Consider the following 23537-nt stretch of genomic DNA (forward strand, 5'->3'; position numbering starts at 1 on the left):
GATGGATTAAAAACACAATGGCAAGATTCAGAAAATGAACGACTCGGTGGCGAGGGGGGGTTGAGTGACTCATGCGCAGTAAGCATCTAGCTCCCATCTCAAAGAGAATTACACGCAGGCGCAGTGAGGCTTAATAGCACAGCTATGGACGGATTAAGAACACAATGGCAAGATTCAGAAAATCAGAAAATGAACGACTCCGTGGAAGTGCAAAGCTAAATACATACTTTAATTTCAAAAGGCAGTTCATCATAATAATACACCCCCAAATACAGTACTGTATGTAAAAAGCACACAAATCAACCATGTGCAGTCAAACACACAGTGTCGCAGTCAATAGCTACAGCACAGATTGAATATCGTAATACAGTAAGATGGTTTTGGCAGGCTTGTGAAAAAAAAATGGTTTGGTTTGTGGAGAAAAAAAAATTACAATAAAACACACGTTCAAAGGAGAGATGTACTGCATTGCACAGAAGATGACACTGTTACAGTACTGTACATGCCTATGCGTTTCAACAGTTTTCAAATGAGACATACAGTACTGTACAGCAGCACAGCACTGCAAATGCATGTATACTGTAAATATGCAAATTTACAATTACTGCGTGCGCACACACAGACTGTGTACTGACATACACTGGCGACACACTTTATTCGAGCTCGGCTAGTCCCACGAATTCGGGTATACCCGGGTGTATTGAGGTTTGTGACTGTTTTCTGCCCGAGTGCATTGAGGTATTTTCCAGGCAGGGATTGAAGCATTTTATTCCCGCTGGCTGCAATACTGCACAGTAAATATATATATACTGCATTACAATTCATGAATTTATGCCATCTGGTAGACACGCGAAGCATTGCAGCCTATTAAATCCTAATCATTATCATTTAACAGATCAGCCGCCCATCAGCCAGGCATGAACCCAGGCTGGGAAGGCAAACGCAACGGGGCTTGTCTGAGGTGAGGAGCGGCGCATTCCAGGTATCTGCCAGGTACATACTGGGTATTTGCTCGAATAAAGTGTGTCGCAGCAGTAGGCTGAACCGCGAAGGTATTAGACTTCCAAGACAACAGCTCGCAAACGCCCCCCTGAGATTTTACACGGCATTGCAGTCAGCGAGAATAAAATGCTAATATCACGAGCGCGAAAATAACGCAGTTCACTCCGGGCGAAAACGACAAGAAAACGCACATAACCGGGATAATCTGAAAGCCACAGATCTAGCCGCCTTAGACTCAGATCGGCCGCCACTGTAGGTTGTGTTCAATGGGAAATAATTGTATATAAACCAGGCCCAGCCTATGGTTATTGTCTTTCGTGTCTTCTGTGATCTTCAAGATTGCTGTATGAACTGCTAGTCACGATTTCTGACTATTTCATCAATTCCATCTTAAGTAAGTGTCATATTTTGTTTGTTATTTGTACTATCTCGTGTGTTCCCCTTTTTCAAGGAATAAATTATATTTTATCATATCTAAGTCTCGTTCAGTTCAACCCAGGTATTTTTGGTGTATTATTATAGCCTTTTTCAAAGCTACCATCACATCCGCCCATGTCATTCTCTCTCCGCCGGTGTCTCTCTCTGCCTGTCTCTCTCCGCCTGTGTCTCTCTCCACCTCTCCACCCATGTCTCTCTCTGCCTGTGTCTCTCTCCACCTCTCTGCCCATGTCTCACCCTGCCCGTGTCTCTTTCCACCTCTCTGCCCGTGTCTCACTGTGCCCGGGTCTCTCTCCACCTCTCTGCCTGTGTCTCACTCTGCTTGTGTCTCTCTCCACCTCTCTGCCTGTTTCTCACTCTGCTCATGTCTCTCTGCCTGTGTCTCTCTCTCTACCTTTCTGCCCGCATCTCTCTCTAGCTGTCTCGCTCTAACTCAGTCTGTGTCTCTCTCTACTTTTCCACCCATGTCATTCTCTCTCCGCTTGTGTCTCTCTCTGCCTGTCTCTCTTTCTGCCTGTGTCTCTCTCCACCTCTCTGCCCGTGTCTCACTCTGCCTGTTTCTCACTCTGCCTGTGTCTCTCTCCACCTCTCTGCCCGTGTCTCACTCTGCCCGAGTCTATCTCCACCTCTCCACCCATGTCTCTCTCTGCCTGTGTCTCTCTCCACCTCTCTGCCTGTGTCTCACTCTGCCCGTGTCTCTCTCCACCTCTCTGCCCATGTCTCACTCTGCCCGTGTCTCTCTCCACCTCTCCAACCATGTCTCTCTCCGCCTGTGTCTCTCTCCACCTCTCTGCCTGTGTCTCACTCTGCCCGTGTCTCTCTCCACCTCTCCGCCTGTGTTTCTCTCCACCTCTATGCCCGTGTCTCTCTCCACTTCTCTGCCCATGTCACACTCTGCCCATGTCTCTCTCCACCTCCCTGCCCGTGTCTCACTCTGCCCGTGTCTCACACCACCTCTCCACCCATGTCTCTCTGCCTGTGTCTCACGCTGCCTGTGTCTCTCTCCACCTCTCTGGCTGTTTCTCACTCTGCCCGGGTCTCTCTCCACCTCTCGGCCCGTGTCTCACTCTGCCCGGGTCTCTCTCCACCTCTCTTCCTGTTTCTCACTCTGTCCATATCTCTCTCCATCTCTCTGCCCGTTTCTCACTCTGCCCATGTCTCTCTCCATCTCTCTGCCTGTTTCTCACTCTGCCCGTGTCTCTCTCTGCCTGTGTCTCTTTCTACCTTTCTGCCCACATCTCTCTGCTCGCATCTCTCTCTAGCTGTGTTGCTCTAGCTCAGTCTGTGTCTCTCTCCATCTCTCTGCCTGTTTCTCACTCTGCCCATGTCTCTCTCCATCTCTCTGCCCATGTCTCACTCTGCCCGCGTCTCTCTCCACCTCTCTGCCTCTTTCTCACTCTGCCCGTGTCTCTCTCCATCTCTCTGCCTGTTTCTCACTCTGCCCGTGTCTCTCTCTGCCTGTGTCTCTTTCTACCTTTCTACCCACATCTCTCTGCTCACATCTCTCTCTAGCTGTGTCGCTCTAGCTCAGTCTGTGTCTCTCTCCATCTCTCTGCCTGTTTCTCACTCTGCCCATGTCTCTCTCCATCTCTCTGCCCATGTCTCACTCTGCCCGTGTCTCTCTCCACCTCTCTGCCTGTTTCTCACTCTGCCCGTGTCTCTCTCCATCTCTCTGCCTGTTTCTCACTCTGCCCATGTCTCTCTCCATCTCTCTGCCCATGTCTCACTCTGCCCGTGTCTCTCTCCATCTCTCTGCCTCTTTCTCACTCTGCCTGTGTCTCTTTCTACCTTTCTGCCCACATCTCTCAGCCCACGTCTCTCTCTGCCCGTGTCTCACTCCACCTCTCCGCCCGTGTCTCTCTCTGTCTGTCTCTCTCCACCTGTGTCTCTCTACCTTTCCACCCATGTCTCTCTCTCTCTCTACCCGCTTCTCTCCCTACCCGCGTCTCTCTCTGGCCACCTCTCTCCCTGCTAATAGTATGTCATTTTTATGACAGGATTAGTATTATCTGTGGATCTTTGGGAATATTTTGCCATTACAAAGTGTAACACTGCAAAGTGCCCAGTGTTCCGGTAACATGTGACGAATGTTGTAAACATCAAACAAAATGTACTAATTAATTATAGTGGTGTTTTTAATGGTCCTTTAAGCAGTCTCTTCTCCAAAAATAATGTATATATGTAGCCATGGCTGGTTCAGACTGCCTCTCTGCCTCCTGTCACGTAAGTCCTTTGTAGCTGCAGGCTGTGACAGGCTTTCCTAGGAGATTTTGACCCCCCTCACTGCTGACTCTGAGTGGCAGGAGAGGAAGGTGTCACAAGGGTCTGTGTGTAAACAATCATGGTATAGACCTTGTGACCTCCCCCTCTCTACCAGAGAGGAATCTCTTCCAAATTGTAGAAGTTCGTTCTCCCACTCCATGGGGAGTGGATGCAAGCAAGTCAGCTACTGCCTTCTGAGGCAAGGGGTTGAGTAAGATCAGTCTGAATCAAGGCCTCAATACTAGCAGAGAGCTAAGGCATCATCCAGAGGTCTGGGAACTGTGACGGTGAAGGGGTTAACCAGGCTCACTAATAAAGGTTAAACCCACTTGGTTACCCCTGATCTGTGTGTTGGGGTCCTAGAGTGTCCGCAATGCATTTCTGTGATTGTGTGCAAATTATGCGACATTAAAGATTTATTTGTCTTTTGCCTTTCCTGGGCTGCTGGGACCGGGAGATTTCTAGGCTGTAAGTTTCAGGATGGGTTTGCTGGAGAAAGTCTTTACAGAATGTGTCTATGTATCGGGGTTCTGGAGTTATGGGATACCTCAAAAGTTGAGTGTGATTCTCGGATAAAGCCAAGCACTTTGCTCCGGTCAAACTCTGACTCTGAAAACTTTCTTATGACTCACCTCCAGGATTTCTGCTGCAGGGGGTCCCTAGCATAAGGAGGGGTGCCCAGATACATGCCCTGGTACCCAGAACCTGGTATAGGGGTTCAGGGGTTGCTCCAACTATGTGATAAAGATAAGAGTGATTGCTTGTGTGTAAAAAGTTTAAGAGTTATTTTCTAAAGTGTGCCAAGAATGAGGCTAGTGAGTATAGGCAGTATATCCCCTCACTCCATCTCTGACACCAGAATAGGGACTTACACATTTTAGCACACAAGATACAGGACACAGTGTATTTTATTAGAGTTATGTTTAATAGGTATTTATGCTGGTAGCCTATGAATGAAGTGCGGGATTTCCAAGTCATGGATTCCGAGGGACCAGATGGCTACCAAGTTGGGTGCCTCTGGGTCTGTGCGGAGTCCGGACTTGAAAGCCTCAGGAATGCCAAGGTGTTAGAAAAGGAGGGGTACTGCAGTTCTGCTTGAGTACTCGCATCCTGGGCTAACACAGGGTTATCCGGCCATCATTTGCATGATCCCAGACTCTGTGGAGCCTGGATTGCGGGTGGGCTCAGTATGCAAAGAGGCATAGGTGCCAGGTTGATGCATGCCCCTCTACAGACTGAAAAAAGGTGCCCTCCCGGCTTTACAATACCGACAAATCGATGATTGGCTGGTAGTAAAATTCCCACACACTGATAGGCTGAAGAGGTTTGTGAATGGGACACTGAAACACATAAGAATTCTCACAGCCAATAAGGGGCGCAGATTCTAAGCTCCAAACAAACAGCGACAGATTCAAAGATGCTTTGTACTGAATAGACGCGAGCCGGCTTCAAAAATTTGGACTCAAGAATTCTCGTAAGTCCTACTTCTGAAGAACGTAGCGGTTGCATCTGGCATTGCATTTTTTGGTAGGACTACTTAACTACTGATTTTGTCAAACATAGTTAGCATTGAGGTTTGGTTTTAAAATTATTTTGTTCCATTCATGTACATAAACGTTTTCTATATCAGTGGAGGTGGCCAACACCACCTCTTTCCAGTTAATGTGATCATAGTCACATAAGGTGGAGTGCACGACCCTACTTAGATCTTTTCTTCTCTGCCACATTATGTGCACCCTTAGAGGTTAGCTGAAGCAGAAGCCTTCTTTTCTTATATATCTGCTTCTGTCTTCTGTCACATCATCAATAAACACTAGTGACCCAGTTCCATTGTAAGCCATGCATGCCCATGCCATCACACTGCCTCCGCCGTGTTTGACAGATTATGTGGTATGCTTCGGATCATGAGCCGTTCCAAGCCTTCTCCATACTTTTTTCTTCCAATCATTCTGGTACAGGTTGATCTTAATTTCATCTGTCCAAAGAATGCTGTTCCAGAACTGGGCTGGCTTTTTCAGATATTGTTTGGCAAAGTCTAATCTGGCATTTCTATTCTTGAGGCTTATGAATGGTTTGCACCCTCTGTATTTGCTCTCGTGAAGTCTTCTCTTTATGGTAGACTTGGATAATGATATGCCTAACTCCTGGAGAGTGTTCTTCACTTGACTGGATGTTGTGAAGGGGGTTTTCTTTACCATGGAAAGGATCCTACGATCATCCACCACTGTTGTCTTCCATGGACGTCCAGGCCTTTTTGTGCTGCAGATCTCACCAGTGCGTTGTTTTTTTCTCACAATGTACCAAACTGTTGCTTTTGGCCACTTCTAATGTTTCCGCTATCTCTCTGATGGGTTTTCTTTTTTTTTGCAGCCTAAGGATGTCCTGTTTCACTTGCATTGAGAGCTCCTTTGACCGCATATTGTGGGTTCACAGCAACAGCTTCCAAATGCGAATGCCACACTTGGAATCAACTCCATTCCTTTTACCTGCTTAATTGATGATGAAATAACGAAGGAATAGCCCACACCTGTCCATGAGACAGCTTTTGAGTCAATAGTCCAATTACTTTTGGGCCCTTGAAAAAGAAGGGGCTACATACTGTATTTAATGAGATGTAATTCCTAAACCCTTTCTCCAATTTGGATGTGAATACCCCCAAATTAAAGTTGATAGACTGCACTTTAAGCTCATATTCATTATTTAACTGTAACTTGAATTTATTTTGGTACAAAGCCGAAATAACAAAACTTGTATCAGTGTCCAATTTTTCCGGACCTAACTGTATAATCTATCTATCTATCTATCTATCTATCTATCTATCTATCTATCTATCTATCTATCTATCTATCTATCTCTCTCTCTCTCTCTCTCTCTCTCTCTCTCTCTCTCTCTCTCTCTCTCTCTCTCTCTCTCTCTCTCTCTATCTATCTATCTATATCTCCCAGTTGAGACCACATCTCCCTTCTACTCATTAGTTGCCTGCCATTGCTGATCGCTGCTTTATGGCTGTAACCACAGATGTCACAGATGCAGAAAGCTATCACTTACAGACTGGATCGCTACAAGACCGTAGTGTCGGCTCGCGTGACCAGACTGAATTGCCTGTTCCTGCTATATCATCGTTGCATATTTTTGGCCGTGTACTTGGCACCTTACACCGTTTGCAATGGAGGAACTTCCTGACTGATGAGTATCACTTCATTTTTCTTCTGCTGACAAAGCCAGAGCTGTTTACATTATTGTCACAGTAGACCACGTCTTTCAACACAATTATATTTTTGGTATCATTCAACAGGCAAAACAAAGCAGTGAAATAAAATGGGGTTTATTTGGATAAAACCTTGGAAATGCAACACAACCCAAAATACAGAAATATACACACTTACTGGGACCCAAACACTTACTGCTCCAAACATCCTGAACTGAGATTCAGCAGAAAATCCTGACAGGTACCTAGTCCCGATAGTCCTGGAACTGTTTTTGGCAAGAAATTCTGACCACGACCGCTACGTTCTAAAATGGGAACTTGGTCCTCGCTTCTGACTTAGTCTCAGGGCTGACATTTCTAGCTCCAAAACGAAGCTGGTTGGTCTGCAATTTGGAACAGAGCAACTTTGAAAAGCCCGCCATAGCTTCATCGACTCAAGCCACAAAATCAACTGGTTCTCTGACTGGGGATTCTCCTTACATACCCTCCGAGGAGCCATGTTCAGCATGGAGGAAGGACGAGCGACCAATCAGAGCGTTGGAATTCCTCCCCGCCAGCCAATAGAAACAAGGGCTCGTCTCTGGGCTGACGTCAGAGGAGGAGGCATGCCAAGCCGGCTCGATAAGCCGGGTGAGCGGAAAATATTATTTAGCCAATGGGAGAAGCACATACGAGCTGTATCTCCACCAGCTAACTCATTGCAACCCACTGGGCGGGCTCCACCGAGTCTGGCAGATACAAATGGTGTCCCCAATGGGTGTCCTTTCTTCTCCAGACTTGGCAATTTGCTTTTCCTCGCCCACCAAACCATCTTCTCACCTCTGGACATTCTCTCCTCTTTTAACTACGAACTCTATATAGACATGCCAGTGTCTATGCGGATGCCCCAGCTGACTGCATAGAGTCTTATAACAAATGTCTAAAACCTTATAAAGTACACTTTAATAAAGTATACACATTGGGGAACTTTACACTTATAAGGGAAATACATTTGGGATATTTGGGCTCGAAATTCAGGAGTCGGGGGACACTGGGTTACCCCGGTGTAATTCATCACATGTACCAGCAAATCATGCCTGCTCGCCGAGGAGAATTAAATGACTAATGGTAACTTTGGCCCCCAAACTCCTGCAAATAAGATTATTGTATTTCTATCCAAATATCCCCCCTAAAACTGATACAAGAAATCTCACAGTTCTAGGGCCAAGGGAACATGAAAACAGAAAAAGCAGGGGTCACTTTATTTTCAACATGTATTATCCCTGGTCCCTGGCTTATGGTGCTTATATAGCTACATACAGAACACCTACAAGCTCAAATTGAACCCCCAAAATACCCACAACATATATATAAGCATATAAGTTTCACAGGAGTGCTACTGAGCATGGCAATTTATATTTAAAACCAGAGACATAACATAAAACACAGACAAAGCTCGGTGCACATCCAGAGAAACTTATATACGGTACAGTGCCTAAATATACATGTATAAATAACTAATAAATAAAATGGTCTTTTAGTTTAACATTTTGGCCAAATTGTTGTAAGCCCTTGAGCCAAACTTCACGGCAGACCACGTTCAAGGGTCCCTACACTAATATAAATTCTTAATAACCTGTGCATTGCCAGGAAGAATGATTTATAATAAATCTGTCAATATGAGTTGCAAAAGTTCTAAGTCTGATTGAAGCTTTTATTAACCTGTACATTACCAGGAAAAGCACTCTGTAATAGATTTGTCACAATCACACTGCATGCAGGCAAGTTCCCCTGATAGTTGGAGATGCCATGGAGTGAGCTTTTAACCATTTTAATGTGGGAGGGAGTGAGCTTCAATTGGATAGGAGGTTGCCACCCTCCAAAACAGCCAAGACTAGCTGCACAAGAATTATAAAACATACAGAACACCTACAAGCTCAAATTGAACCCCCAAAATACCCACAACATATATATAAGCATATAAGTTTCACAGGAGTGCTACTGAGCATGGCAATTTATATTTAAAACCAGAGACATAACATAAAACACAGACAAAGCTCGGTGCACATCCAGAGAAACTTATATACGGTACAGTGCCTAAATATACATGTATAAATAACTAATAAATAAAATGGTCTTTTAGTTTAACATTTTGGCCAAATTGTTGTAAGCCCTTGAGCCAAACTTCACGGCAGACCACGTTCAAGGGTCCCTACACTAATATAAATTCTTAATAACCTGTGCATTGCCAGGAAGAATGATATATAGCTACAACGGTTTTAGGGGTAACCAGAGGGCTTAACCTTTATAAGATAGCCTGGTTACATCCTCCCATCACTATTATTATTATCATCATCATTGAACTGCTATGTTAGGCAGTACAACACACTTGTTCAAGACTTTTATTGCTGCAACGCTGACACTTTATTAGGATGCTCTGATACATTGGTTATGACCTGCTATTACTGCCCTCCAAATTATGTATATGGGCCTGCACATATTTGTATTCCACCATCTAATGATGTCAGGTATTTTTGTTCACTGAGAGGCCGGTCTATCACACTCCTGGGGAATTTACGTTCCCTTAGTGTGTTTGAGCACTTATTGTGTTTTCTGTGATTTGTTTCAGTATCATGCAGATTTATTAGAATTTAGGAGATTAGTGGTTTTCGTTTTTTAATTCAATTTTATTCACCCCTTGTTTTTTCTGTGTTACTTAAAAAATCAATTTTATTGTTAATTATTTGAGTGTTTTTATAGGGCTTCTTTTTTGTGTATGTACAGTATATATATATATATATATATATATATATATATATATATATATATATAATTTAAAAAAATAGAATTAAGTCCTAGAAAGAGAAGGTGATATGCAATCTTCTTATGTGTTCCATTGGATGAACTGGATACACAGGACCTCCTCCATTAACCTCTCTCTGCACACTCTCTGCATCGCTCTTCCTCCCTGTCTCTCATCTTCTCTTTTCAACCTGATAGTAGCATGAAGTCCTAGTGTGAGAAGGTGATGTTCAATGTTCTCATGTGTTTCACTGTATAAGCTGGATAGACCATACTGCCTCCATTAACCTGAAGGAGGATTGTAAAGTTGCACTGGCTCAGATACAATCTTACCGGCTCAGGTAGACAGAGAAGAGATCCTGAGGCAGCAGACCTTCCTTCCAAATATTGTCAAAGACTGGTGTAGCTCCCGACACTGAGAGGCTTGGGTATCCAAGGCCTAAAATCCCATCAAAGTGTGAGTAGGAGAGGAAAATCGACTCAGATTCACTCATCACGAATCCTTGTTGTGTATCCGCCATGCTCCCCACCTTGTGGAAGGAGGATGAAAGTCAGTTAAACAGCATGTGATCCACACCCAACACATAAAAACCTGGATCTAAAGTATGTACATGTATTTTTATTTGTATTCCACCAGCAATGTGCAGTATCCAGTACTTTAAAGAGACTTACAAATTAAATGGAGATATTTAATATATTTCAAACTCCCACACCCACCACAAAGTTGCCACGCTCAGTAGCTCTCTGGTTGACATAAATATATATTCACTTTGTGGTGGGTGTGGGAGTTTGAGCTTGCTGGGAATCTGTGTTAACCTATGTCTCTTTGGAGGCTGTGGCACCTCCCCCCAGAGCTCACTCCTCCTCCTTCACCCTTTTAACTTGGAAGGTCATTTCACTTGCTGCAGGAACAAGACCCATTATGGTTTTCCCCTCTCACAGAGGTAAAAGGAAGGGTTCACAGTGTAGTGTAGGACCTGCATTATTTTGGTTATACCTTGACGTTGGTATGCAGGCTTATGACGCCTTTGGCCAAAGGGTTAACTAAATAACCAATTATTATTATTGAAGTATTTTACTTTATATGTTTTGTCAATTGGATGCAGCATTGGGCACCCCCTGTCTCTTGATAAAAAAAGGAAGAATGGTGGAGCACTACAACAAATGTCAAATGGTGGAGCACTACAACAAATGTCAAATGGTGGAGCACTACAACAAATGTCAAATGGTGGAGCACTACAACAAATGTCAATGGTGGAGCACTACAACAAATGTCAAATGGTGAAGCACTAAAACCAATGTCAAATGGTGGAGCACTACAACAAATGTCAAATGGTGGAGCACTACAACAAATGTCTAATGGTGGAGCACTACAACAAATGTCTAATGGTGGAGCACTACAACAAATGTCAAATGGTGGAGCACTACAACAAATGTCAAATGGTGGAGCACTACAACAAATGTCAAATGGTGGAGCACTACAACAAATGTCAATGGTGGAGCACTACAACAAATGTCTAATGGTGGAGCACTACAACAAATGTCAAATGGTGGAGCACTACAACAAATGTCTAATGGTGGAGCACTACAACAAATGTCAATGGTGGAGCACTACAACAAATGTCAAATGGTGGAGCACTACAACAAATGTCAAATGGTGAAGCACTAAAACCAATGTCAAATGGTGGAGCACTACAACAAATGTCTACACCTACGGACCCTGTGAAGATTGAGATAATGTGTGTGGCTCAGGCTATATGAAGACAGACTATCATCACCTCCATTTTGGCCCAACTGCCATTTTGAGTGTTTGCTTGTATGTATGCTTATCTGTTTATTTGTGAATGATTGATATGCTGCAGAGTATCGCTCCTAGCTGTAACTCGCCCTTGTATAATTCCTACGAGTCATGAAATTGAAATTGCATTTGTATGAGGTTTTTCCTGCCTTAGACATTTCTGCTGACCTTAGGTTCTGTTATCTGACAGATACAGTACACACAGAGGGCTAAACAGGGTTACTCCTTAAAGTCAGAGGTTAAGGGGCCCACATTGCGGTGATATATAGGATAAGAATATAAGAATATAGCATGTGAAGGATATTTATGCATTAATAAGGATAAGTAATCATATTATTTTTTATCTCTAAGCCAACCCCCTTAAGGGGCGTATTACTCATTTTGAAATGTATAAAAATGTGATGCCAAGCAATATGTTTTCAGAGGCATGAGTTCATTTATGAATTCTCTCTCACTTGTACCTTGGTGCAGATAAACTCACATTGATACTTTGAACCCTTGACTCATTGATTTTATTTCTACGCTTTCACAGATGGCACCCCCCGAATAGGGACCCCAATACATCAGGACCAGGAGACCCCAGACGGAGCAGCTGCCTACATTACTCAAACGTGCACACTTGAAATAAGGTATGGCTTTATACTTTTTAACAGAAAAAGCCATTAGATTAATTGTTTGAGTAATCTGTATACAGTTTGTTCTTTATGGGCAACCTACCTGAGTGACGGGACACCCTGTATCACGTGAGTTTATCAATATTATCCTGATCAGGTATTGTTGTTGTTGTTTTATATTATTGCCATAAACTCAGGTCAGATTATACCTTATGCTGCTAAATGGCAGGCCAATTCAGGGCTCAGAAGGTATAATAGTTACAGAGGCGGCCGAGCTGAGTCTTCAGCAGCCGCCACCGCGATGTGTGGGAAATGTGCGGGCAGACGGCGGCTTGTTTGGGTTTTTCCCTGGCGTGTGCCGCGCGTCACTGTGGCGCCGGTCACACATGCCAGGGTTCCCCGGCATTCCCGAAGGCTGCAGAGGAAGCAGGGGTAAGGGGGAAGCTGCGCAAAGCTGCGCAAAACTGCGCGAAGCAGGAGCAGCCAGGGGGAGCAGCCAGGGGTTCGGGGAAGGGGAGGGGAAGCATTTTAATTTTGCACACAGGGAGGGGAAGATGTGGCTGGTGCGCGGCCACGTTTGGCGCCAGCCGGGCGCCAGCCAAAAAAAGCCCCGGTCTATTACGGGCAAATGTTAGACTCAGCTCAGCCACAGCAGTATAAGGTGGAAAGTCTCCTAAACTTGGAAAGAGAACTATTGTTAAGGAACGACAGGTGACTATTTTTGTTAATATCACAGGTCCTTAACTCTATATTCTACTTATATTATACCAAATGGTGGGGCACCTTATTGGTACACGATCGACTGACGTTGATCGGGGTAGTTCCAGGAGAATTATGGGGGAACCTACGTTCTCAGCAGTCGCCAGCGAAGGGTACGTCCCTTGAAATTATGTGTGGACTTTATGACAATAAAATGTTTTAAAAATTGATATTTAGTGGCGCAGAGTATATTAAATAAGAAGGAAAGGGAAAAGGGAAACATATCAGGCTCTGTTTTGAAAATAGCTGCAGCATTAGTGGCCACCCCCCCTTTTTCTAATCTCCCTTTCCTCACCCCCCTTTCCTCACTCCCCTTTCCTCACCCCTTCTTCACTGAACAGTCACAGGACTTGCATGTCTGTGAGACATGGAAGTTAATTATTAACCTAGGAAGAAATGGCTTGAATTTAAGAATGTTAAAGTAGTTTTTAAGGAATAAATGCATTAATTCTGCATGGAAAAAGAAACAAGGGGACATGCTCTTTAAATGTTTTTTGTTTGTTTTTGTCTTAGAAAGCTCATAGTAACTAGTTTGAGGGCATCATAATGTACATGTCATGGAGTGAAGTGTTTGTGTGTCACTCTGATAGTTATTGTATGTATGTATGTATGTATGTATGTATGTATGTATGTATGTATGTATGTCTTTATTCATATAGCACCATTAGTGTACATAGCGCTTCACATTGTCACGTGAAATACTAATCATAAAAATAACAAATAATACAAATAACAGATCATAATGATTTTGAATGAAATAATAATAAGGGTTAAAATAAACCTATACCACAAAAAACTAAAATGCAAAAAGCAACTTCCAATAAGACAAAAATACACAGTGCAATACTTATATATCTCTTGTAAAAGGGTCATTTAAGTTTAACCCTTTTGTCAAAGTGTATTAAGCCTGCTGCCATTTACAAGGTATGACCGTAGCATTTAAAATAAACTTAGGCAGCATTGTACACTGGCGACACACTTTATTTGAGCTTGGCTAGTCCCGCGAATACTCGGGTGTATTGAGGTTTGTGACTGTTTTCTGCCCGAGTGCATTGAGTTATTTTCCCGGCAGGGATGAAGCATTTTATTCCGGCTAGCTACAATACTGCAATGCCGTGTAAAAACACATGAGGGCGCTTGCGAGCTGTTCTCTTGAAGCCGTCCCCTATAGTGAATTGTAATGCAGTATATATACTGTATATATATGTATACTATATAACAACAGCCCCTATAACCCCTAACATACAGTACTGTACACATACAGTACTGTATATGCACATACTGGGGGCGAGATGTGTTTGCAGCAGAGAGAGATCCGCTGCTCTCTCTGCGCAAACAGCGACACATTAAAAATTATTTTAAATACATTTTTATTTATAGTGTAGATGTGCAGGGGGTCTCGGGAGCTGAACCGCGTTGGTTTCAGGTCGGGGGACCCCCTGCCCCCTGAGATACAGACCCCTTTATGAGGTGCCGGTATCCCTCTGCGTTTAAAGGTCCCGATCACGTGATCGCGGCCTGTTAAACCAAGTAGAGGGATACCGGCACCCCCAAAAGGGGCCTGTATCTCGGGGGGCAGGGGGTCCCCCGACCTGAAACCAACACGGTTCAGCTCCGGAGACCCTCTGCACATGTACAGTATAAATAAAACACATACAGTATATAAAGTAAATAAAAACTCGTTCTTTACCTTAGCGGGTATGCGCTATGGTAAAGAAGCAGCAGTTCTGTATTTTTAATAATATTGTACAGTGAGCAGGGGGTTCCCTGAGCCAGAAATCTAAACTCAGGGGACCCCCTGCTCCTGCACAATATTATTAAAAGTACAGAAATGCTGCTTCATTGCCATAGCGTATAGCCGCTAAGGCATTGAAGGGGTTAACCCACAGTGCCCGCTTTATTGTGGGTAGCGGGGGTGGGTGAAGGGGGTATTTGGCCCTTGGTGTGAGTTTAGGACTTGCGGGGGGGTTGCGGGTGCACTTAACCCCTTTACGAACGTAGCAGTTAATACCGCTACGGTCATGAAGGGGTTAAGCCCTCCCGCTACCCCCCGCAAGCCCAAAACAAGCACCGTTGGGGCTAATACCCCATTCACCCACCCCCGCTACCCACAATAAAAAAAATACACACACACAGCAGCCGCCAAAAAATAAATAAATAAATCTAAATAAATAAATGACAATAAATACATTTGAAATACATTTTTATTGATAGTGTAGATGTGCAGGGGGTCTCCGGAGCTGAACCGCATTGGTTTCAGGTCTCGGAACCCCCTGCTCGCCGAGATACAGCCCCCTTTATGGGGTGCCGGTATCCCTCTGCTTGGTTTAAAGGGCCCGACCACGTGATCGCGGCCTGTAAACCAAGCAGAGCAGAGGGATACCGGCACCCCCTAAATGGACCTGTATCTCGGGGAGCAGGGGGTCCCCAGACCTGAAACCAGTGCGGTTCTGCTCTGGAGACCCTCTGCTCATGTACAGTATCAATAAAACACATACAGTATACAGTATAAATAAACACTCGTTCTTTACCTTAGCGGCTATGCGCTATGGTAAAGAAGCAGAATTTCTGTATTTTAATAATATTGTACAGTGAGCAGGGGGTTCCCTGAGCCAGAAATTAATGCTCAGGGACCCCCCCTGCTCCTGCTCAATATTATAAAAAATACAGAAATGCTGCTTCATTACCATAGAGGATAGCCGCTAAGGCAATGAAGGGGTTAACCCACCGTGCCCACTTTATTGTGGGTAGTGGGGATGGGTGAGGGGGGTATTTGGCCCTTGGTGTGAGTTTAGGACTTGCGGGGGGGTTGCGGGTGCACTTAAACCCTTCACGACCGTAGCAGTTAATACCGCTACGGTCATGAAGGGGTTAAGCCCTCCCGCTACCCCCCCGCAAGCCCTAAACAAGCACCGTTGGGGCTAATAACCCATTCACCCACCCCCGCTACCCACAATAAAAAAAATACACACACAGCAGCCGCTAAAAATAAATAAATAAATCTAAATAAATAAATAAATAAATGACAATAAATACATTTGAAATACATTTTTATTGATAGTGTAGATGTGCAGGGGGTCTCCGGAGCTGAACCGCGTTGGTTTCAGGTCTGGGAACCCCCTGCTCCCCGAGATACAGCCCCCTTTAGGGGGTGCCCTTATCCCTATGCTTGGTTTAAAGGGCCCGACCACGTGATCGCGGCCTGTAAACCAAGCAGAGCAGAGGGATAACGGCACCCCCTAAATGGGCCTGTGTCTCGGGGAGCAGGGGGTCCCCAGACCTGAAACCAGTGCGGTTCTGCTCTGGAGACCCTCTGCACATGTACAGTATCAATAAAACACATACAGTATACAGTATAAATAAACACTCGTTCTTTACCTTAGCGGCTATGCGCTATGGTAAAGAAGCAGCATTTCTGTATTTTAATAATATTGTACAGTGAGCAGGGGGTTCCCTGAGCCAGAAATTAATGCTCAGGGACCCCCCCTGCCCCTGCTCAATATTATTAAAAATACAGAAATGCTGCTTCATTACCATAGCGGATAGCCGCTAAGGCAATGAAGGGGTTAACCCACCGTTCCCGCTTTATTGTGTGTAGTGGGGATGGGTGAGGGGGGTATTTGGCCCTTGGTGTGAGTTTAGGACTTGCGGGGGGGTTGCGGGTGCACTTAACCCCTTCACGACCGTAGCAGTTAATACCGCTACGGTCATGAAGGGGTTAAGCCCTCCCGCTACCCCCCCCGCAAGCCCTAAACAAGCACCATTGGGGCTAATACCCCATTCACCCACCCCCGCTAGCCACAATAAAAAAAATACACACACACAGCAGCCCCACAATTAATAAATAAATCTAAATAAATACATGAAGAGAAATAAATATATACTGTATATATATATACTGGATATATATACAGTATATATATAATAACAATCCCTATACATATACAGTATATACTGTGTGTATATATATACACTGTATACACACATATATATATATATATATACAGTATACAGTATATATACACACATGATGAACCAATATACAAATACATGTAGAATGGTTATCAAAATCATACTGTCCTACAGATAACGCTTCTCTATACAGACAATAATAATAATCCATTTAATAATCCTAACTGATTTTACAATATAAAACATAACATTCCAATCCACACAGTACATTGCATTTACATTGTATAAATGATGCATAAAATCTATGCACCATATACATTCTGCAAATGAATGTTAACAATATAATTGCAAGCTACTCTACCAGTAAATAAAAACACTTCCAAACAAGTCAACTATTTTAACCAATCAAGTAAACCAAAATCAATATATACTGTAAGTACCAACCAGAAAACACAATTTAAAACCAAAGCTAACCCTTACAATACCAAGGATTACATCTATCTAATTGTAAAAAACCTTATACTTTATACACAGCATTGCAATGTACATGATGAACAATACAGTAAATTCCCTGTATCTCCCTGCCTTCAGTGTAATCTGTTTAAAGCCCCCTCCCCCTAATGTTTCTGTTAAACAGATTACACTGAAGGGAGAGAGATGTAAAGGCCTAAAGCCCCCTCCCCCTAATGTTTCTGTTAAACAGATTACACTGAAGGGAGAGAGATGTAAAGGCCTAAAGCCCCCTCCCCCCTAATGTTTCTGTTAAACAGATTACACTGAAGGGAGAGAGATGTAAAGGCCTAAAGCCCCCTCCCCCCTAATGTTTCTGTTAAACAGATTACACTGAAGGGAGAGAGATTTTACAGAAACACACATTAGGGGGGAGGGGGCTTTAAACAGATTACACTGAAGGCAGAGAGATGTTTCTGTTACCAGTAAATCTCCCTCCCTGCTGTCAGTGCAGTGTATGTAAATGTGGGGAGGGGGGGACCCAATGTGCATACTGTGAGGTCTAACCACCCTCACCCCCTACCCACATACCGTTACCCCCCACCCCATCCTGGCCATGGCCCCTCCGCTTCTGCAAAACAGACACAAAAATTAAAACATACAGTACAAAGTAATGTCCCCTAACCCCTTAATCACCATAGCGGTTATTAACCGCTACAGTCATGAAGGGGTTAACCCACCCTCACCCACCACTCGGGATGCCTACATACCCTCCCACACTAACCCCCCCCCCGTGAGGCCTAACCACCCAGTCAGTACCCACAAGGGAGGCCTACCCACATACCGTTGGGGAAACACCCCACCCCCAGTACCCACACTAAAAACAGTACAATGACCCACAATAAACAGCATTATATTTATTAAATACATTACCCACCCCCTGTGCTCCCCCCCCATAAATACAAGATTTATGCTTTTACATACAGGGTTCATAACGCAGCCCCACGCTAGTCCCCGGTGGGTTGGCAGGGCACCTGGACAGACCTACAGTTTACCAGCAGCATTCCACAGGTTCTGGAGGCCTGCTGGTGGATCCTGCCAGCACCATGGCCCTCAGGTGGTCTCTTTGGGTCACCGTGGGCCACAATTGGGTCCCCACGGTAGGCCCAAGGATGTCTGGGAGCCCCGGGTCAAAGCCACAGGTGTCTGCGGGGCCTCGGGTGGTTCCCATGGGGGTCTGGGGAACTCACCGGTGCTCACTACGGGTCCGCGGTGCCCCCACAGAAGTGGTACCACACATCATCATCCCCGCACCTACGGGTCGGAGGTGCCCCCACAGAAGTGGGACCACACATCGTCATGCCCGCAGACTACGGGTCGGAGGTGCCCCCACAGAAGTGGGACCACACATCGTCATCCCCGCATGTGTCACCCGTGGAACCATCAGCCTGCTACCCTTTAGGATACCCGAGAATACCCACAGGTGGTCTCCATAGGCCCCACGCAAAACCACGGAATCAAACCCTGAATGTAAAAAAAATAAACCTGGCCTATACATTCAATACATACACCCTCCCCCCCAACACCTACAGTACAATAATGTGCAAAATAACTATTATCCAGATATGGATAATAGATTAATTGCCCATTATTAAAAACATTAACTAGCATATACAAATAAATAAAGTACTACTGACCTCATCAATATGAAGTGTCCGTTGCCAGCAAAATCCTTGTCTTGTCCACAACATACATAGCAAATACAAAGCCAATACATTGCAATTACATTCAGATATCAATTAACCCCTTAAACACCTTATCAGATAATAACCGCAAAGGTGATTAAGGGGTTAAGCCACACAGGCCCGATACCCACCCTTCACCCATGAATTTGTACTGTGGCTTCATCATGCAACTATATATTATACTGTATATATATACAGAGAGACAGAGAGAGAGATATATAGAGTATATATATATATATATATATATATATATATATATATATATATATATATATATATATATATACACACGTTATATACACACCCATGATAAACCAATATACAGTACAAATAAATGTAGAAGGGTTATCAAAAGCATACTGCCCTACAACCAAGTAAACAAAAATCAAAAGCCAATACATTGCAATTACATTCAGATATCAATTAACCCCTTAAACACCTTATCAGAAAATAACCGCAAAGGTGATTAAGGGGTTAAGCCACACAGGCCCGATACCCACCCTCACCCATGAATTTGTACTGTGGCTTCATCATGCAACTATATATATATATATATATATACTGTATATATATACAGAGAGACAGAGAGAAAGAGAGAGAGAGAGAGATATATATACAGTATATATATATATATATATATATATATATATATATATATATATATATATATATATATATATATATATACACACGTTATATACACACCCATGATAAACCAATATACAGTACAAATAAATGTAGAAGGGTTATCAAAAGCACTGTCCTACAACCAAACACTTCTCCATACATACACACTAAATTAAAATCAATTTCCTTTAATATTCATAACTGATCTCTCAATCTAAATCATCACTAAACCTCTGAAAAGCCATTTAAACAACTTACACTGGCGACACACTTTATTCGAGCTCGGCTAGTCCCACGAATTCGGGTATACCCGGGTGTATTGAGGTTTGTGACTGTTTTCTGCCCGAGTGCATTGGGTTATTTTCCGGGCAGGGATTGAAGCATTTTATTCCCGCTGGCTGCAATACTGCACAGTATATATATATACTGCATTACAATTCATGAATGTATGCCATCTGGTAGACACGCGAAGCATTGCAGCCTATTAAATCCTAATCATTATCATTTAACAGATCAGCCGCCCGTCAGCCAGGCATGAACCCAGGCTGGGAAGGCAAACGCAACGGGGCTTGTCAGAGGTGAGGAGCGGCGCATTCCAGGTATCTGCCAGGTACATACTGGGTATTTGCTCGAATAAAGTGTGTCGGTGCAGTACATACATTCCAATATAAATGATGCCTAAATATCTATGCACCATATACATTCTGCAAGTAAACAAAACTCAATTAGCAATCATTATTTACATCCCTAAACAATTCACACTAGATCACGAACAATAAAACCATTAACAAATTCACGCCTAGAGCAGAACAATTAAGCCTTTGAAAAAATATAAGTACCGACAAAAATACAACCTTTACAAACCAAGCCTATCCCTGACCTTCCTCAAACACACAATACAATACCAAGGAATACATCTATCTAATTTTAAAATACTTTAAACTCACAATAAAGCATACTGTAGCAGCATACACAAAATAATTTAAAACACATCTAATCCAGCTTTTAAAACAACATCATTTCTTACCCTGTACTGTACTGTATGTATATATCTCTCTAGACATATATACATACATACATACAGTGGCAAGAAATGATATACCACAAAAAAAAAAATACACATGTTTGTTAAAAAACCTTTTGAAAAAATTAACAAGTTAAATAAAATTCATTTCTTTACTGTAGTTCACTTACCATTACTTGCCCCCACCGACTCCCGTTGCGCAGCTTACTCACGAACCAATCCACGATCAGGAACCCATAAAATAATAAACCAGAAAATAATAAACATTAAACTAAAAATCCAAACCAATCCACGGGTCTTCTACAGTATCTTTAATCCATCTTCATCTGTGTTCTTCTTTCTTCTATCTCCTTCCAGCGGGGCGGGGTGGGGTCTTCTCCCCGTCTGCGGCCACGCCCTGGTCTTCTTTCTTTCTTTCACGGAGGTCCTTCCTCCGCGGCGTCTGGCTTCAAAATGAGACGACATAGGCTTTTAAAGGCCTATGACGTCACATTTTGCGTCATGGTTCCCACGGTCCTGATTGGACCGTGAAAACCATGTGTTTTGGCCGACAAAAAAAAAATGATGACATCAAATGATCACATGGTATGGTAGCCAATCAGAGCGTGGGAACTCCATCCCTACTCTGATTGGCTATCATACCATGTGAGGGCGGCCATGTGCCTTTTCATGACGTCATCTTAAAGGCAATTGAAGCAAAGCCATTCTGATTGGCTGTGCTTTCATTCCCTTTAAGTGACGTCATCATTTTTTTTTTGTCGGCCAAAACACATGGTTTTCACGGTCCAATCAGGACCGTGGGAACCATGACGCAAAATGTGACGTCATAGGCCTTTAAAAGACTATGTCGTCTCATTTTGAAGCCAGACGCCACGGAGGAAGGACCTCCGGGAAAGAAAGAAGACCAGGGCGTGGCCGCAGACGGGGAGAAGACCCCGCCCTGCCCCGCTGGAAGGAGATAGAAGAAAGAAGAACACAGATGAAGATGGATTACAGATACTGTAGAAGACCCGTGGATTGGTTTGGATTTTTAGTTTAATGTTTATTATTTTCTGGTTTATTATTTTATGGGTTCCTGATCGTGGATTGTTTCGTGAGTAAGCTGCGCAACGGGAGTCGGTGGGGGCAGTAATGGTAAGTGAACTACAGTAAAGAAATGTATTTTATTTAACTTGTTAATTTTTTCAAAAGGTTTTTTAACAAACATGTGTATTTTTTTTTTTGTGGTATATCATTTCTTGCCACTGTATGTATGTATGTATATATGTCTAGAGAGATATATACATACAGTACAGTACAGGGTAAGAAATGATGTTGTTTTAAAAGCTGGATTAGATGTGTTTTAAATTATTTTGTGTATGCTGCTACAGTATGCTTTATTGTGAGTTTAAAGTATTTTAACATTAGATAGATGTATTCCTTGGTATTGTATTGTGTGTTTGAGGAAGGTCAGGGATAGGCTTGGTTTGTAAAGGTTGTATTTTTGTCGGTACTTATATTTTTTCAAAGGCTTAATTGTTCTGCTCTAGGCGATAATTTGTTAATGGTTTTATTGTTCGTGATCTAGTGTGAATTGTTTAGGGATGTAAATAATGATTGCTAATTGAGTTTTGTTTACTTGCAGAATGTATATGGTGCATAGATATTTAGGCATCATTTATATTGGAATGTATGTAAGTTGTTTAAATGGCTTTTCAGAGGTTTAGTGATGATTTAGATTGAGAGATCAGTTATGAATATTAAAGGAAATTGATTTTAATTTAGTGTGTATGTATGGAGAAGTGTTTGGTTGTAGGACAGTGCTTTTGATAACCCTTCTACATTTATTTGTACTGTATATTGGTTTATCATGGGTGTGTATATAACGTGTGTATATATATATATATATATATACTGTATATATCTCTCTCTCTCTCTCTTTCTCTCTGTCTCTCTGTATATATATACAGTATATATATATAGTTGCATGATGAAGCCACAGTACAAATTCATGGGTGAGGGTGGGTATCGGGCCTGTGTGGCTTAACCCCTTAATCACCTTTGCGGTTATTTTCTGATAAGGTGTTTAAGGGGTTAATTGATATCTGAATGTAATTGCAATGTATTGGCTTTTGATTTTTGTTTACTTGGTTGTAGGGCAGTATGCTTTTGATAACCCTTCTACATTTATTTGTACTGTATATTGGTTTATCATGGGTGTGTATATAACGTGTGTATATATATATATATACTGTATATATCTCTCTCTCTGTCTCTCTGTATATATATACACAGTATATATATATATAGTTGCATGATGAAGCCACAGTACAAATTCATGGGTGAAGGGTGGGTATCGGGCCTGTGTGGCTTAACCCCTTAATCACCTTTGCGGTTATTATCTGATAAGGTGTTTAAGGGGTTAATTGATATCTGAATGTAATTGCAATGTATTGGCTTTGTATTTGCTATGTATGTTGTGGACAAGACAAGGATTTTGCTGGCAACGGACACTTCGTATTGATGAGGTCAGTAGTACTTTATTTATTTGTATATGCTAGTTAATGTTTTTAATAATGGGCAATTAATCTATTATCCATATCTGGATAATAGTTATTTTGCACATTATTGTACTGTAGGTGTTGGGGGGGAGGGTGTATGTATTGAATGAATAGGCCAGGTTTATTTTTTTTACATTCAGGGTTTGATTCCGTGGTTTTGCGTGGGGCCTATGGAGACCACCTGTGGGTATTCTCGGGTATCCTAAAGGGTAGCAGGCTGATGGTTCCACGGGTGGCACATGTGGGGATGACGATGTGTGGTCCCACTTCTGTGGGGGCACCTCCGACCCGTAGTCTGCGGGCATGACGATGTGTGGTCCCACTTCTGTGGGGGCACCTCCGACCCGTAGGTGTGGGGATGATGATGTGTGGTCCCA

General features: G+C 43.1%; 1 protein-coding gene across 1 annotated transcript in view; it reads right to left on the reverse strand.

Annotated features, from left to right (window-relative positions):
* The window catches only part of LOC142466876 (pepsin A-like), a 138496-nt gene that overhangs the window by 75808 nt on the left and 39151 nt on the right, over window positions 1–23537 (reverse strand). Inside the window, exon 4 of the mRNA XM_075572477.1 lies at window positions 10025–10221. Coding sequence (XP_075428592.1) covers window positions 10025–10221 — 197 coding nt within the window. The remainder of the gene's footprint in view (window positions 1–10024; window positions 10222–23537) is intronic.

Source organism: Ascaphus truei, chromosome 1 (genome assembly GCF_040206685.1).
Source record: "Ascaphus truei isolate aAscTru1 chromosome 1, aAscTru1.hap1, whole genome shotgun sequence".
NCBI lineage: Eukaryota > Metazoa > Chordata > Amphibia > Anura > Ascaphidae > Ascaphus > Ascaphus truei.